Genomic DNA, 17333 nt, shown 5'->3' on the forward strand with positions numbered 1-17333 from the left:
TTGGAACAATGGAGCTGCGACGAGTGGAAATGACGTCGCGCGGCGACTTGGGAAGACCCTCCCGATGCGGGCAAGGAGTGGACAGCAACACACACACAGTCTTACGACTTAGTTTCCACAACACCAAGTTTTGGATTCCGGTATCGTGGGCGGTCGCCGTTGGGTGTGGTTTGAATTTTCGTATACCCCCAAAAGGGATGAGGTAAATACGCACAATGCACTTCCGACTGGTGGAAATGCATCTCTGTTAGGTCACCGCAGATATTACCAATAGAAGGGAGAATTTCACGAGGGGTTGTTGTGGGAGTAAAGGTATAATTACGCCGCCAACCTTAAATTTCTGAACACCCAACAACTTTAATCACAGCCATCGAGTCGAATACGTAACATTTTTCAAATAAGATGACACGAATATAATGGAAGGACGGAGAAGAATAACACCGCGACTGAATTTTATTGAACACGACCACGGTTTCGCTATATTATAAACATTATTCAGGTGGATGCAAATGTGATAATGTTATACCACAGTGAAACCATGGTAGAGTTCAATTAAATGTAATGTGGAATTGCAATTATCTACCCTTTCAAGATGAAATAATTCCAATTTGTCAAGCCCGAAAAGATTCCTTATACATGCATTTCATTCTAGTGATCAGTAAACGTTATTTAAAGTTGGCAAAAGGCAGAATGGCCTTTGGGCTACTAGGGCTAAGTGGGGAATTCGGTAGAAAAGGTTTCTTCAGTGACGCCGACATTAGCCCAGTCTATTCACGAAAGGCACCAAGGGGTAACAGATTTTAACGTTCGATCCGACGGAAGGCGTATTCCACTTGAAATGCTTTCCAAATAGCACCCCAAGCAAGAACTGGGATACATCCATAAAATGTCCTTACACCACCAGGATTAGAAACCAGGCCCTCGGTGTGGGAAGGCAGTTGAAGCCACTACACCAGTCAGATCCCCTCATTAGTAATAGTACGTAACACATACACAAGAGCTAATCATTCTTTCTGAATAATAATAAGACAACCAAGTCGAGAACCGATAGCTGTGTTACTGAGATGTCAACTCCTGGAAACGTTGACTCTTCTCGACTGAGTGAAACTGGATACCAAAGATTTTCCAGCACTTTCTTTAATTACTTCTTTATTAGTAAACAAAATAAGTTTTAAAAAACGTCAACTGCTCATAAAGTAACAACCGCGTTGGATGAATCCCAGATATCACAAACTTCATATTTAATCATAAGAGTACAACGGGAATTCGCGATCGCTGGGGGACGGGTGTCATTGTACGATTATAAGACTGGGATAGAGAATTGATAATTAAGAATAAGTAAAAGCTGCCAAAAACACAGTTTCGGAGAAAAGAGAGAAAGTGAGATGTCTCTCAGTAATATATAATTAAGAAGTGCTTAGCTGGATAGGATAAGAGAAATAATGAATTGGCGAGGAGGAGGGGTATGTGTGTTGGGCACATAAAAAATTTGAGGGACATTAAATTGTATTAGTATCGCGGTGACGAGACCTGAAGAAGCCAGAGAAAAAAAATGGCATTTTCGATCACAAGGGCGAAGAAATAAAACAACCTTAAAGGGCCGAACTCAAACATCATTTAAAAGCGTCGGATGCTTTACAAAAAAAATACAGCCCAATGTAATCAACTTCTCGAGACAAACTGCAAACTTGTACCCTGGTCACACTTAATCCGTTTAAGAGAGCGGCCACATGAATAGTTTCCATGAGAACGGTAGGAACCAGTAGTCCAAGATCGATCTTTATTTCGCTATTATTAGCGAGATGAATTGGAAAATCTGACGAAAGATTTTCATCTCGACCTTTCTTCACAAAGCTCCCAACACATTTGGCACCTTATTGCGTGAAAAAAAAGCCAACAGCCGAAAATAATTTTTTCGTGATTTTTCTTATCCACTCACTTGACACGTATTTTTTAGATGCACCAGGCAGATGGTAGTCATGCATACGTGCATAGTTCTTGTGGAGCCGAAATACGGTGGGGGGTCAAATCCACAAACAGTTGCCGAATTTGTTATGTTAATACGTTTCCAAAACGAAAGACCATGATTTAAAAGCTATCACATGCGCGTACTATAAGAAACTTGACGTCGCCCCTACACATCGCGCCGTCGAAACCTTTGGCGATGCTGAATTCACATCTCGGAACCCCGGATTGCAGCGATTTCCTCCCACCTGCATCCTACTTCGCCCGCTGGGGATGCAGTCGAACGGGGTTTGACTCCCAATGAAGAAGGGCACGCGAAAGATACTCTTATGAACTCTCGCACTTTGACGGAATGCCGGTGAAAAATACCTCGGCGTGAGTCGCCGGCGCTGCATTGGCATTCCGTCCACGCAGACCGACGCGTGAAGACCGTTAGATTCGCCGGGAGAGATCGCCTTACGTAATTCCCCCTCCCCCGAACCATGGTACACCTCAAGACTCCGTCCGCGTCCTTAACCTTATAGAATGACATGAGACGTGGAAAGGTACTGGTAAGATACACGGGGAGGTAGGAAAAAGGGGGGGGGGAAGAACACCGTACGCACGCAGAAGCTCGCATATTGTATTCCGCTTGCGGCTTGGAAACATTTTTGCGTACGGTAAGAAGCATCGATGATTACCAGTAACGAATTAGCGTCGTCCGTGCGTTTTTTTTTCATTCACGCAACGGAAGCAGGCAAGGTCAAACTTAGGTCGAACAAGTGGGACACGATTAAAGATTGAATACTCTCTCCATTTCCTTACATGAATGCCCTATTTTTGGGGGGTAAATTACTTAAATGACGAATAAAAAACCGGGAAGCATGATTTGCTAAATTCAAGAAGGCTACTCGTTATCCGTAATATTCCCAATCCACACTTTTCCCCCAATTTCGCCACTGAATATGCCGACGTTTTCCTCAGTTTTCTTACGAGTGTTTAGAATCTGTTCAGTTATTTTTCAAGTTGATCATTGCCCTCATCACTCTGCGTGTCACTGGTACCAACTCCCGAGTTCGGTCCCTGCTTATAAATTTATCTCCGGGCGTCCTGCTCGCGCGATAACCAACGCCAAACTCAAACTGGTCTGAACACCGAAGATAAACATGATTTCACATCGCTGATTCCAGTTTCGAACATCATAATTCAGGAATTTTTCGTGAAATTCGACCCTTTGCCCCAATTCCCTAAATTCTAAAGAAACTGAAAAATTCAACAGACTTTATCCGCACTTTCCCCACCATCCTGTAATAGTTCAATGCCTTAATGTTCAAAGACCTAATATTAAATTTCAGAATCGCCAATAATTTTAATCGCGACGCTATGAAGAAGACGCATTTTAATGATGCTGTAGACATTTTTACGGGTAGCGATATAATACAAGGAAACTTCAAATTACAGCAACGATTCTTCATTTCTGGACAGAAAAATAATAAAAAAATAAATTTCCCTTAATTCCACACGAATTTCTCAAAAACATTGGACGAAGCCTGACAGAACGGCAGTGTGTGTTTGTGTGAAAGCGATACTTTAGCCTCATTGAAAACGTTAAGGGGAAAGATAGCCCTGTCCTCTGAATTTCACTAACTTTTATTTAATTCTGTAAACAAATAAAATCCTGGCAAACAATAAGTACTAACTCAAAGTACAAAAACAGTTTCGAAAGAGCCTCAAGAAGATTATTTCGTCACCATTGAATACGAATCCTACGAATATTCTTTAGAGATAACTCTTAGCGTAGATGATAAATCATTTAAAAAAATATGATTCACGATTAAGTTTGATGACTAACCTAAACATGTAAGTAGAAGAGCAATTATACTGGCGGGCGAAACGGAACACGTGGAATTTGCTTTGGAGGAAACCGAGCATGTGGTAGAGACATTAGAAGAATTATAGAGTTGGAAAAGGAAGCAATTACAAGGAAAATGGGCCTGATGAGGGTAACACCCAAGTAAAGATGGAAAAAAAAATGCAACGACCTTGAAATGGATCACAACGCTCTTAGCTTCCGCAACTCGGAAAACAGCAGAGCGGAAGAGAGCAGATGAGTAGACAATGATTGAAGAAGTGTAGCAAATGTAGCGGAGAATTATTCAGGATAATTCGATGAACACAGAAGAATGGGGGAGAGAAAAGTGGATTGAGAGATGCCGAAATCTGTCATGAACGACTGAAGACTTGGTTTAGTGACGGGTGGCGATTAAAACGAAGAAAAGAAATTACCCAGAACAACAAAAAACGTGGCCGAAATCAAAAGGAAAAGTTCTTCTAGTAATTAGAAACAAGTCTTGCATACGTAGAGAAGTATTCCACATCTAGATAACCTTATGCATATGACTGGAGGTGACATGAATTTATTTAATTTTAAAAAACTAACAATCAAAGTTTTTTACGTTGAGTTTGCAATTTTAGCGCGTCACCCCCTGCCACACACCCTAGCGGTGGGGCCCTGGATACCATCCTAATGCGGACTAATAGTTTTCAGGGGCGTAACCTACCTGTGACTTAATCGGAAACAACCATCCCTAGATATCATTTATCGCAGCTTGCTAAATGAAAGGGAAATGACTATCTGCCATTTGTTTAAACAAAGGAATGTGCACAACTTAAAGCAAAATTACGCCTTGACCTTGCTATCAATTATCTCGCCTCGTATTCTGGTCAGAAAAAACCTTGGGGAGTTTCGTAATTTACACTTGTGTGGGGAAACCTGAGAGGCTGTCATTCATAAAGAACTGTTAGATAATTTGACGATTAATCTGGTCACGTGGGACGGGAGAGTTCTCTGTAGTCTCCTGATTGATGGGAGAGAGAGATGGCGCATGCGCATGACCAGCAATTTTCGCCCTTTTGATTGCAATGCAGTAACTTTTGACACGATAGGGTAAAACAAGAAAAATCTATGCACAAATCCGGAGTAGGAGTCAATCCCCGTTTTTACTTGCGTTACTGAAATTTTCAAATACATACAAGACTTACTTACAGCGACTAATTGTATTTGATGCTTAAATTTGAAACACCGATGATGATGACTGAAACTGCAATAATCTATTTATCTACTTAAATATTTCTGCAAATTACAATTATCTTAAACAAATAACGCATTGGCTACTTGACCTCAAAGATCTCACATCGGAGTAAAGATGCCTTCATACGGTCTCAATGGTCAGTACAGACGAAATTGAAGTCGTACTCCTTAAATAAAGAGTGGTGCGACGGAGAGTTTGGGGGGGGGGGTCAAAATAATTATTTTAAGATTCCTCGCCCGGCCCCCTTCCCCGCCTACGGAGCCGTGAGGAACAAGAGCGGCCGGTTCGCAAATCTCCCCGATTCCCGCGAACAAACGTGAACACAGACACACACGGTAACACTACGAGTGCGTGCGACAAATGAAATGGAACGTAAGGCGAGCATAAAAAAAAGTTACGACGCATGACCGTGAGCGACGGAGGGGTGTCCAGCCAATACGATCCACACAGTTCGGCGTCAAAACGATCGCCTCACACGCCCACTAAAGGCGAGTCGCGGATGTCCGGGGATACAAGGGGCGGAGAGGATATGAGGAAGGGGGAGGGTGGGCAGTCATGGGCAGAAGGGAGGACAGGTTTACGCAACAATTTCGGTTCCCAAAAAGCACGTCGTTGAGAACATACGAACGATCGTTTCGTCGACAGTAAAGCGTGCGCCGCCAAGTGACATGCACCGCTTCTTGAATAAATATCGTGGAATTAGGGTGAAAGGGACTTGCCAAGGAATTGATTTGGGGAAGAATGTCACGAAATTTGGACACTGCACAACCGGAAGTTATCCTGAGAATAGAATCAGCCTTCAACTTGACTATCTGGTCGAATTAAACCGTTGTTTTCATTAACAGCGTGAAAAATAAAGGATTTTAAAGTAAGTACTTAAAACTCTCTTTGGAGGGAACAGGCTCAACAATATCAATTACAATGCCCTACCAAGACGATCCCCCCTCAGCTTACCGCAACGATGGGGAAGCTTTCAGATACTGTGACCATATGTGCGTGGACATGTGGGGAATATAAAGTTCAAGGGGCAATATAGGATATTTTTCGCAAGGCGGGCAAATCGCGGGATCGAGTAGTGTTCGGAGAGAGCCAAACTCGCTGCACGGGCAATAGGTCCTTCTTTGTTGAATATCTCATTATATACCACTAAACACTCTACGTATTAACTGTATATAATTAACCAACAATACTATTGATAGAAATGAGCTCTTACGGCTAGTAATATTGAATGAATGTAAAACTCCAATAGCCGTAAACAGTTTACCTTCCTAAACAACGTACAATTGAAATTAGTTGGCTAGTGCCACAAGTCAAGAAGAGGTAAAAGGTAAAAAGGAGAGGATAAGAAAGGTGAATACGAATATGCGTATTTCGGCCACAAAGTAGCCCTCTTCAGCGTACTGAAGGGTAATCGTCACAACACAAGTCGAAGTGAGCCTTGACTTGTGGCACTAGCCAACTAATTTCAATAGTTCTTTGTTTAGAAAGGTAAACTGTTTACGGCTATTGGAGTTTTACATTCATTCAACCAACAATACATTTAATAACACAATAAAAACGCCAGATTTTCCTGATACGGGCTTCACCAATTCAATTTAATGTATTAGATGAAAAGACGAGTAAAAAGTTCAATTTCAAGTGTACTTTCATGTCCCTAAAACTTCTCGCCACTGAAGCAAAAGTATACCCATAAATGGAAGTATTTAAAAACGAGAGTGTGGAGAAGAATGGAAAAAAAATAAAATGGATGGAGAGGAAAAAATGAAAAAGTGCTAGGTATGCTAGCAGAAGAGATAAGATTACTGGAAGAAATTCAAAGATGGCAGGAAAACTGGAAACGGGTCATATTGAGTGACTGGAATGTTAAAGAATGACAGAGAGGTGTGTGGTAGAGACGAGAATAGAATAAGCAAGTTGGACGGAAACAAAGGAGGAAAAGAAATAGGTGGAGTTGAGGGTTTATTGTATATAATCCGAGAACTTATTTAGTTCCGGGAGATGCTTAAAAGCTTAAAGCTTATGCATTGAGTCCTTCGAAAATCTATCTTGACTGATAAGACTACTCTCCATAACAATAGCAATAATGCATTACATTCAAAATGGTTGCGGTGGCTTATTCATTTTAGATGTTACATTATTCATGAGTTCACCAATTATGGCAATACATAGACAGATTACCTAGGATAATTTATCAACAATTTTAAACAAATTTCGATTCGTTCGGGACTGTAAATTGAACGGCAACGAAGTATCAACAACGAATCCCTTTTCAGCACGTCCTGTTACATCCAAATTTAGCAGGACGCAACCGCGAGACTGGACCCATGGATAAATTGAACCGATAAAAATCAAATACAGACGAGGAATCAAATTGTGAAACGAGGCAATTCCCGTTTTCGCTGAGACATATTTACTTACCGACTTCGGCATTTTGGCGCTTTAGGTTCTTCCCGCCCGATATCAAACCACTGGCCCCTGAAAGCAAAAGTAAAACAGACTCATGAATATCGATGTTCATAATGGGTTTGGGTTATAGGCACAAAGGATGGGAACGGTGAGCGCATTTGTTTCCCAAGGAAACAAATGACTACCAACGCCCAACAAAACTAGGCCGATATTTAAATTGTGCGCGGGATCACTATATTGCGTCCGTCTTGAGTAAGTAGTTGTGATGTTGGATAAAGTTTCCAGGGCTTTAGTACAATAACGAAACTGGAAGGCAAATTTCTTACACGACAACATGCTGGAAGGGCAGAATAAAAATATTTTCTCAATGGTGAATTTTAATAGTGTATTATCAGTCAGTGAACAAGCAAACCGCTGGAACAAGGATGGCCTCATTATTTAATTCACTATGAGTCAAAGACTTCCGTCAAAAATAATGCGAAATTCATATAATTCGCCGGAAAAATTTTTAAATCCCTTCACAGAATGGGGTAGAACATATCTACAAAATCGTTTGCGAGAATCTAGAAAACAATTAGAGAGCGTTTACTGATTAACACATTCTCTGTACACATAAAGACGATGTAAATGAAACATACCGTAAATCTGAAACTAGACACATCCCCCTTTCCACCCTCAACTTTCTCCAGCAGTAAACAAAAATTAAATGCGGTGGCACCTAAAAAATGACGCCATATAGCTGCGGACAATGCGAATTTCGCAAGAGAAATTAAAAGCGAGGTACTAACAGGAATAGCACTACAGAGATATTACTCAATCTGCTACTACTGTTCGTGGGGCCATGCACTTTTCGCAGCTCTTCCCGTCTACTATTTACACTTAACTTTTGAGAAAGGAAGCGGAGGGTCCAAGAAAAATAAATATAATCGATGAGTATACCTGGGAAGAAATAAATCCTCGGATACCAGCAGTTTTCAAAATAATACCACTCGAAGATAATGGGTATCCCCGCGGTAACATTCACATAACCTATAGCAGAACCATTGAACCTTCCTTCCAACTTAAATTGCAATTATTTTATTTGCTTTAAGGTTAATGCAAATATAAATAACTACTATTGTCAAAGCCAAAGCCGAATACGGGACTGCTTGTTACAAAAACCCTCCAAATTGAGCGACAGAAATTCATCAACAAAGTGGCTAATTCATCAACAAAAAGGATGAGTTAAGACCCGATCAGAAGACCTGGAATAGATAAATTCTTTCAGCCTACAAATTTGTTTAGAATGTAACGACTAAGTCATCCCAGAATTGGAGAACCAACTGAAGCCTCCTGCAGCACTTGCCCCGTGAAAAAAGATAATCGTTAGTGATGAAACTGTGTCGTTAATCATTCGGTTAACAAATAAATCCAACTATTCATGGACAATCAATTTCGCATAATTTCGGATAAACTGGTAAAATATGAACAAAATGTTTGAAGTCTTTCAAAAACGTTTCGCTGTCTCCACTACAGACACAATTCAAGCATTACATAGAATAAATTATAACCGAATCCCAAAACAGGTTTACTTATTTCAGGACATAGCAGTCATCGAGGCAGTCGAAAAGGCTAGGGAGTGAAAATTAAAATCTAAGGGTGAGAAATGAGGATTCTGATGAACCAGACAGCGCAAAGATGAAATACCAGTAACGCTACTAAAACTATGGAGTTGAAATTTGTACAGCGGCGCCCGCGCTTATGGGTTCCTACCATTCCTATGGAGCACTCTTCAGAACACAAGATCATTTAAGATCCATTACTTTTAAATTGAACTTTAACGTACAAAATCTTCGTTATGACCAATTTCAAATTCGAATTATTGTTATCAATCCGACCAACTTGTAACATTCAATGGGTTTAGCGAGAATGGGCTATTTCGGTACAATTTTCTTTTTTAGTAAGATAATATAAATTCAAATGAACACAATATCCATTCGCTATGCCTATGGATTTGGGCGACGGAGAGATAAATCTCACTAGTAACAATTCGATTGATAAATGGAATACTATGAAAGGAAACGGAAATATTAACTTTAAAATACCCAATACAAACAATAAAGATTAATACATAAAATGATTACCAGACGGTCTCTCACAGTATAAATACTATGAATCAAATGAAATTATAAGACAACATTCTCTTGATATCAACAATTGGTGGCCAACATTTTCATATTATTACGAACAGTTATTCAAAATAGATTGCTGACACGTTATGCTCATAAAACTTCGAGAGAAATTCACGTAGGTTGTAGTCATTCAAAATACATCAATTACAACTCTGTAAAAGTAATACCCCAAACGCACACGTCAACAAACCGGGAGAATGGAGTATGGCATAAAAAACCACAACATTAGCCACTATATAGTAACAATGAAAAGCATTTTTGCAGACATTTATTACAGGGCGACTAGCCTTACGTGCAACTGAAACGTGACAAATCACGAACAAATGAAAAGCGTCAGGTTCACAGGTGGTGACAAAACTAAAAATGCAACATGTATACGCATACGACACAACAATACACGCAAGGAAATAAATTAGTTTAGCATTAAGTCATCGCTGTAAACATCAACATGTTCTAACATTCGCCCAGTTCCAAAATAATGGTCACTAAAAAATACACTGAAAAGAATACCGTAAGCAAAGTGCAATGATACTAGCGCCACCACAAACCCGGCATTTTACACGTAATACATGGAAATAGGCCACATTAAACACATGTTACGATTACCACAACCTTATGAAATCGAAGTTAACATTTCTAAATGTTTACAACAATGTACTTACTTCCCCAGTCAAAGACAGTACGGAGTAGCTCCAAGTACACTCGCCTTACTCACGTTGACACCAAACTGAACTGACAATATGGCCGCAGTTAAAGGGTGGGGCAACGATATGCGCAAAACTCAATGCGCACGTTAGGTACGTCTTTTGAAATGGCATTGGAAATCTCTACGAGAAGTTTAATCGCATAACATGTAAACGGTTATATTATTTGCTGTTGACTGTTTCATAAATATTATGTCGCTTAATAATTTAGTTTGTTTGAAATATATTATTGTTCTATTGTTGACTGAAGTGACCCCTCCTTTGTTTTTATCACCGAATAGGAGATCATGGTAAAGAATTAAGTTTCGGTGGCAGTGATTTATCGGTATATTTAGTTCATTGGTGTTTAATTTTGGATAATATGTAAGAAAATTTGCTTTCACCCCAGAAACTGTATTTATTTCTAACGGGAATACTTTTAGAATGCTGAGGTGAAGTAACATAATGACGAACAGTGACTTGAGCGGTAAGTCGTTTTTCTTTGAAATTTCGATATTTCCACCTTTCCGAAAATATTGAATGAAATTTTATCCCAGCAATAACATTTTGAATGACAATTTTACAGTCAAAGAAAAGTATCATCTATGTATTAAAAGTGTCTTGTGTCAACATAAAGAGGAAAGACTGAGAGGTTTGAAAGCCCTAGTAAATTTACTGTTGACGGAGGATAATGCAAAGCATATCTTTCATTTATTCAGAGGAGCCAAGGTTCTTATTGACCAATTTACGCGTGAAGAACACAGAAATGTTGCTCAATCAATTCTTTTTGCCTTGGCTTGCAGCGCCGACGGCCATGTAAGAATAGTCGCTTTTGTTGTTTTAAATGAAATTGACTTGATGATACCTGGTTAATGCTTTTGTAATTTTATATTGATAGCCCGGGAACAAGAAAAACTTGCATAATGGCATTCTCCTGAACTTTGTGTATGAAACACTTAAGCATCCTAATGCTTTTAAATATCCCAAGTACCTTAGCTGCTCATTAATGATTATTTCGGCTTTAGGAAGCCAAGATTCAATTGGACAGAACTTGATAAAAAAATCTGGATGCTTAAATAAAATGATATCTTTATTTGAAGATATTTTGAAGCTACTAAGGGTAATAATGAAAGTAATTTATGCACATCAGTGCAACTATATACTAGAATTGGAATTTCGATGAGGGCACTAAGTAACTGCCTTTTATGTTTAGGTTAAGTGGAAAGATTCGGTAATATCCGTATGGGAAACATTATGTAGCACACTTGGTGCTAGTGTGAATAATCCCATAAATGAAGAGAATCAACAGGAAGTATCAGTGCTTTTTCCAAGTGTGAGTATAGGCAAGAGAGAGATGTATACCTATTCATTTTATTGGTTTAATGTTTCTATTGGGAGTAAATTATGTACTGGCCAATGTTTATTATTACCAGGTTAAATGTTAGCTGTTAAAGATCTAATGAAATAATTAGCTGAATGACTGTATTCTATTGTAATTTTAGATTTAATTATTTTTAACAAAACTACAATCCACAGAGATGTTACAGCTTTGCTCAATAGCTAATAACTATTATGTTTGTTGGTTCCAGGAAAATTATATTTTTTATTTTCTATGGTAGAATTCCTTAAAAATGTAAACTTTATGTTCTACAAGCCTACAAAATCCACATTGCATTAAATAAGGTGACATCTCTCATGGCTCCTTAAGACACCTGCGTTTATTTAAATTTGAATTAATATTCACTAATGAGAAATTTTACTGCTATGAATTGAAACATGCAAAATTAAAATTATCCAAAATTAATTTACAAACTTAAAATTCAGGGAAGTTAATATGAAGAGTAAACTGTTGAATGGCATATATGTGCATGGTAAAATCAATATCTAGGTACTGAAGTAAGCACTGAGTAGGCACTGAAGGTAAAAATATTAATTGAATAAAGTGGGAGAAATACATTTCAAAGGCATTGAATAAAATACATTAAAGAATTTTATAAGGTTTATATATAAATGTATAATTACACGTTTGCTGATCAAGGATTCTTACCTGGAATAGAGACTGCATTTCAGGAAAAATGATCATGCTCATGATCAGTTTGGTCGAACATTATGTTGCCATTATTTCATCTGTCATGCCAACCTTTCAAATTAAGGTTTTCTAAACTATTGTTATTGTTCAGCTGTCCTTACACCTAATTTGTTATAGTTTTAAAAATATGACAAACACTAAACTTCTTGTGGATAGGAGTCAGATGGTTCCAACAAATCCAATACGGCTATTGTGCTGAAAAAATTCTAGGCTCTAGCATTGCAAAATGGAATTTGATTCCTTGTGGTGACGGACTGTTCAGTGAGTTATTTTTTGTTCCTACCATTTTAATAAAAGGAGAGTTCTAATAGTGTTAAGTATATTTATATCTACTGTAATTGTTCTGTTGGTTGGCTGTTATATGACTAACTAGGGGGGTCGAGATGGTGAGGGGGCTAACATACTGGCTTCCCACCGAGAGGGCCCGAGTTCAAATCCCAGCGGTGTTGAATATTTTTCAGAGGTATCTCGATCCCTACTTGAGGTGCTTTGTGGAGGGCACTTTGAGTGAGTACGCCGTCCGTCGGATGGGACGTTAAACTGTGGACCCCTTGGCGCCTTTCGTAAAGAGTAGGCTAATGCCGATGCCGGGTTTTTCTCCACCCTTCATCCTTTCCGGTTCATCCCCTTTGGCGCAAATGACCTCAGTTGTCGGTCGCCTCCCCTAAAAACTACTACTACTATGACTAACTTAATATATGTATGCATACATAAAGTGATATATGATAGTGTGGACATCTTGAGTGGGATTCACAGGAATAATGAAAAGAAAATGGGAAGTCTGGAACTCTTAGCCAGAAAGAAATCAGGAAAAAGATGGAGGGATTGAATAAAAAGTGACATGGTGGAGTGTGGTGTGGTTTCATATGATAGATTAAATGGAGGCAGAAGGGGTTACAAACCAAAGCTGACCTTTAGAAATTACAGCAAAGAGGATGAAGTGGATATAGCATACATAGATCAACTTTATAATTATGAAAACAGTGCTTATTTCCTTGTTTTGTATTATCGATTCTAATAAATAAGCAAATGTTACAACTTTATGGTATAATTTGACCTTAATTACAACTTTTCAGATTTTGAAGTATCTTTCATCATTGGATTACGCAGAAGAAAAAGTTAAGAAATGCATTAATCCATGCTTGAATTTTCTTATGCTTGCAATTTCGGGAAATAAAAGTTGTGGATGCAGTTTTGCAAAATGTGGTGGTATCCAGTATTTACAACTGTTGCGTACCTAAATATTTATCATTTCACTTTATTTTTATGTATGACAAATCATCATTAAATATTTACAATTTTGCTCTAACTTGATTTCAGGTTGGTAGGAAACTACAAGATATTTGTAAGGGAATGGCTCCATGTCTTAGAGACATGCTTGATGTTATTAGATATTGTTGTGACCTCAACTGATGATTGTTTTCAAGAGGCATCAAAACAAAATATTATCCCATTCCTTCTAGAAATTCTTAGGGAAGAAGTTTTACAGGTAGGTGCTGCATTACTCTAAAAACTTGTTCTATGATGCCTTCTTAATACCTATAATTTTACTTTCAAAATTGCTATAGTTTTGCTGAGTTCAATGAATAAATTTTAATTCAATACAACTTGAAGAAAAACAATTTAGTGCTGTTTCATGTAAGTGATATGAATGCCATCATTTCCTTTTGTAATGATTAGAAACTTTTATGCATTAATTGTTAAATATGCATCCTTTTTCACAACCTCAGTATTGCAAGAATAAATCAATGTCCAAAACTATGTGATATTTGATTAGCCTTGTCAACCTTTCTAACTGAAATTATAAGCATTCAATTCTGTAGGGTATTCCTTGTTTGTTTGAGTTTTTAAAAAAAATTTACTCAATGCCCATGACATCAACTTCTTCTCCCTTATTAAATTGTCTCTGGGTCTAGCAATTTTTCTTATATATTACTACAACATTCCACTTCCAGTCAATATTCCCTTCATCCATTTTTCCTGCCTCCTTATGATTTCTCCCAACAATCCCCTCTCCTCGCCCACCACACCTAGAAATTCCTCATTTGTTTTCCTTTTGGTTCATTTCACCTTCTCCACATCAACATTTCAAAAGCCTTCAATCTATGCCTATCATCCTGCTTCAGTGACCATGTTTCCTTGCCGTACATAGCTACGCTCCATATCAAAGTTTTCACGAGCCTTTTCTTAACATCCTAACTCAACTGTCACCAACTCTCTCCTCCTTGTGAAAGCCTCTTTGCCTAGCGCAATTCTTCTCCTTACCTCCCTACTACTTCGACCGTGTTGGTCCAACACACTTCCGAGTTACGTAAACTGTCCCAACGGCTCTAGTTTTTGCCTTCCTATATTAACATTTATCTCAGCCTTTCTCTTTCTGAAAAATCGCATAACCTTTGTTTTATTTACATTTATTCTCATCCCATATCTATCGCAATGAATTTCCAATTCACTCAGCAATGCTTGCAACCCCGTGGCTGACTGACAAATCCCCATGACGGCATATAATTTCATTCCATGTTATACTATTTCCATTTTGAAATCATATGCCTTGATCTAAGCTATTCTTATCAACACTTATTTCGCTTCACTGTTTAAACTCACCTGACCTTCTGTGTATTCTCTTCATATTTTCAAAATCGCTAATGGTTGCATCAATATTTTCCTGTTTTATCTGTCATTTATGACATGAAATGGGATATTATGGAAATGTCTGGAATTGCTATATCTTCTCAATTATTTTGGGAAAAGTGCCGACATTTACTAAATTGAAATGTTTTTATGTGAATCAGAAATAATTATATGTGATTCAAGAATACTAAATGAAAATGATGTCCCTTGTAGTTTTGAGATTAGTTCATGCTGGCCGTTAGCTATCATAAATGAATGCTGTTTTCTGTAGGCTCTGTTTAAGCCACAAGTATAATCAGACTGGTTTCAGTGGTAACAGTGGAGTGCAAAATGATGTGGCATGATCTACAAAAAAATACCTTGGCAGACTCAAAGCACCCAGGGAAATAATTTTGGAAAAGGATGGATTTTCATCATGATGATTTTCATCAAGAAAAATTTGGGAATGGGATAGTCTTAAAATGACAGAGTCTACCCTATGGTGCAATAAAACATTAATACACAAATGTAATTGTTTCATATTACACTCATTTATTATAACTTACAATGAAGTTTATAAATAATCATCCTGGTCTCTCAAAGTCAAAGGCTTGCCTAAAAGTGCCCCAATTTATGATAATGCAATTGTACCATAAATAATATTTCATTTTTGTGCAATAGGAACAGCCAAAAAATAAATATCATAGATTAGTCATTTTATTCTCTGATTCTGAAGGGAGGACTAAATCATAATTACTATCATTCCTTCCTCGTTAGAATATACGCACCATTTTCTCATTACCTACTTTTATAAATTAATTTCATGCATTCAGACTATCTGTGGGTATCAATTGATTGTTATTCACTTTTTCATTCTCAATAGAACAGTATGCATCTGGTCCTTTTGCTATTTCACCTGCTGCAGCCTGGTGGTGAAAGTTACAAAAGTTTCATGGCATGCAATGGACCCATACTAATCAAGGAATGTGTAATGAGAAAATCAGAAAGTCAAGAATTGAAATTGCTTGCTCAATGTTTGCAGAAAACCTGTGAAGGTAGAGGTAATCTCATAACTTTTGCCTTAGTATGATTGGCTAAAATGATACATAGGTATAAGATCATAAGTGGTAAATTGAATTTTCAATGTTGCCAAAAGTGAAATTAAGGACTTTTTAAATTGTTTAAATTATGCTCCTTTTTTGACCATTGTATTCCACAACTCTTCCAAGATAAGTGAACTATTCCTCCTGCTCTTGTTTTCAAACTCCTATTTTGACATTTAACTTAGCCCTCTTCTTTCTCAAAAACTTCATAACCTTGTTTTTCTTAAATTAGCTATCATCTTTTTTGTGGTAAATAATTGAAAATGGTGACCAATTTCAGTGAATAAAAAGATATTTCAGCGGTAGTAAATGTAAGTATTATCTATTCCATATTTGTACGATATTATTAAGACCATGTATATTCCAGTGTTCTTATTTGCTGTGGCAATGGATGTGTTCTTTTCAAATTGCAAAACTTAGTTATAATGAGTACATTTTTTAATGAGATCACTGCTTGTTGTGAATAAATGCTACCACCATGAAAACTTTGTGTATTGACACAAAAAATATCTACATGCCTAATGAGCACACTTGTTGGATGCCTTGCATACTTTGGCCATCTCTGTCCATTTCTAAAGTCCATTTCTATTGCAACCTAGAGCTTGTGTTCGGAAGGCACTAAGCACAAATACAATGGTGCTCATAGCCCTTTACTCAGTGGAATACACCCAAGACTTTTCCGTGTGATGGTCTGCAGTCCATGGTTTAGTTCCTGTCTCATCATTAACTCTTCCTGGAATGAGCAAGCTCACAATTTGTTAAGAAAATTTGTATTGGTCATCGCAAAAATTAGTAGAAATGCCCTTGAGCACTCAATATATCCATACCTATAAGGAAGGGTCTTATCTTTTCCTAAATAAGTTAACTTTATTGGAGAGAGTGCATGGTGAAAAAAATGTTACTGTAAAATTTTCAATCAATTTTCATCTTCAGTTTCATATTTGAGGAAAATCAGGGAAGCAATTTCATCTGTGCCAGATGACAGCGTAACATGAACAATTAAATGAAGAAGTGTGTCTATGGTGTTGTTGACAAAGTGCAGCCAAAACCATAGTAATCAACCTGAAGGTTGGTTTGTGATATACACGAGGGTGGAGCTCCCCTGCCATAGCTACATTCCTCAATTATTTAGCTCCTTCACCTTTCAAGTTGAAGAATAAAATTTCAGTGCTAATGATATCTATTTGGTCTCTTTCTGTGATGTAATAAACATGTACCAACTCCCTTGCAGTTTC

At 37.8% G+C, this 17333-nt stretch overlaps 1 protein-coding gene across 1 annotated transcript in view; it reads right to left on the reverse strand.

The window, feature by feature from the left end:
• LOC139700986 (moesin/ezrin/radixin homolog 1-like) overlaps positions 1 to 10351 on the reverse strand; it is a 164192-nt gene extending 153841 nt beyond the window's left edge. The window contains exons 1-2 of the mRNA XM_071599529.1: positions 10276 to 10351; positions 7455 to 7511 (exon numbers count right to left, since the gene is read on the reverse strand). Of these exons, the coding sequence (XP_071455630.1) occupies positions 7455 to 7466 (12 nt within the window). The 5' untranslated portion in view covers positions 7467 to 7511; positions 10276 to 10351. The remainder of the gene's footprint in view (positions 1 to 7454; positions 7512 to 10275) is intronic.
• Between the last annotated feature and the right edge of the window lie 6982 nt (positions 10352 to 17333).

The sequence above is a fragment of the Hetaerina americana genome, unplaced genomic scaffold (assembly GCF_022747635.1).
Source record: "Hetaerina americana unplaced genomic scaffold, ioHetAmer1.1.p SCAF_11, whole genome shotgun sequence".
Lineage (NCBI taxonomy): Eukaryota > Metazoa > Arthropoda > Insecta > Odonata > Calopterygidae > Hetaerina > Hetaerina americana.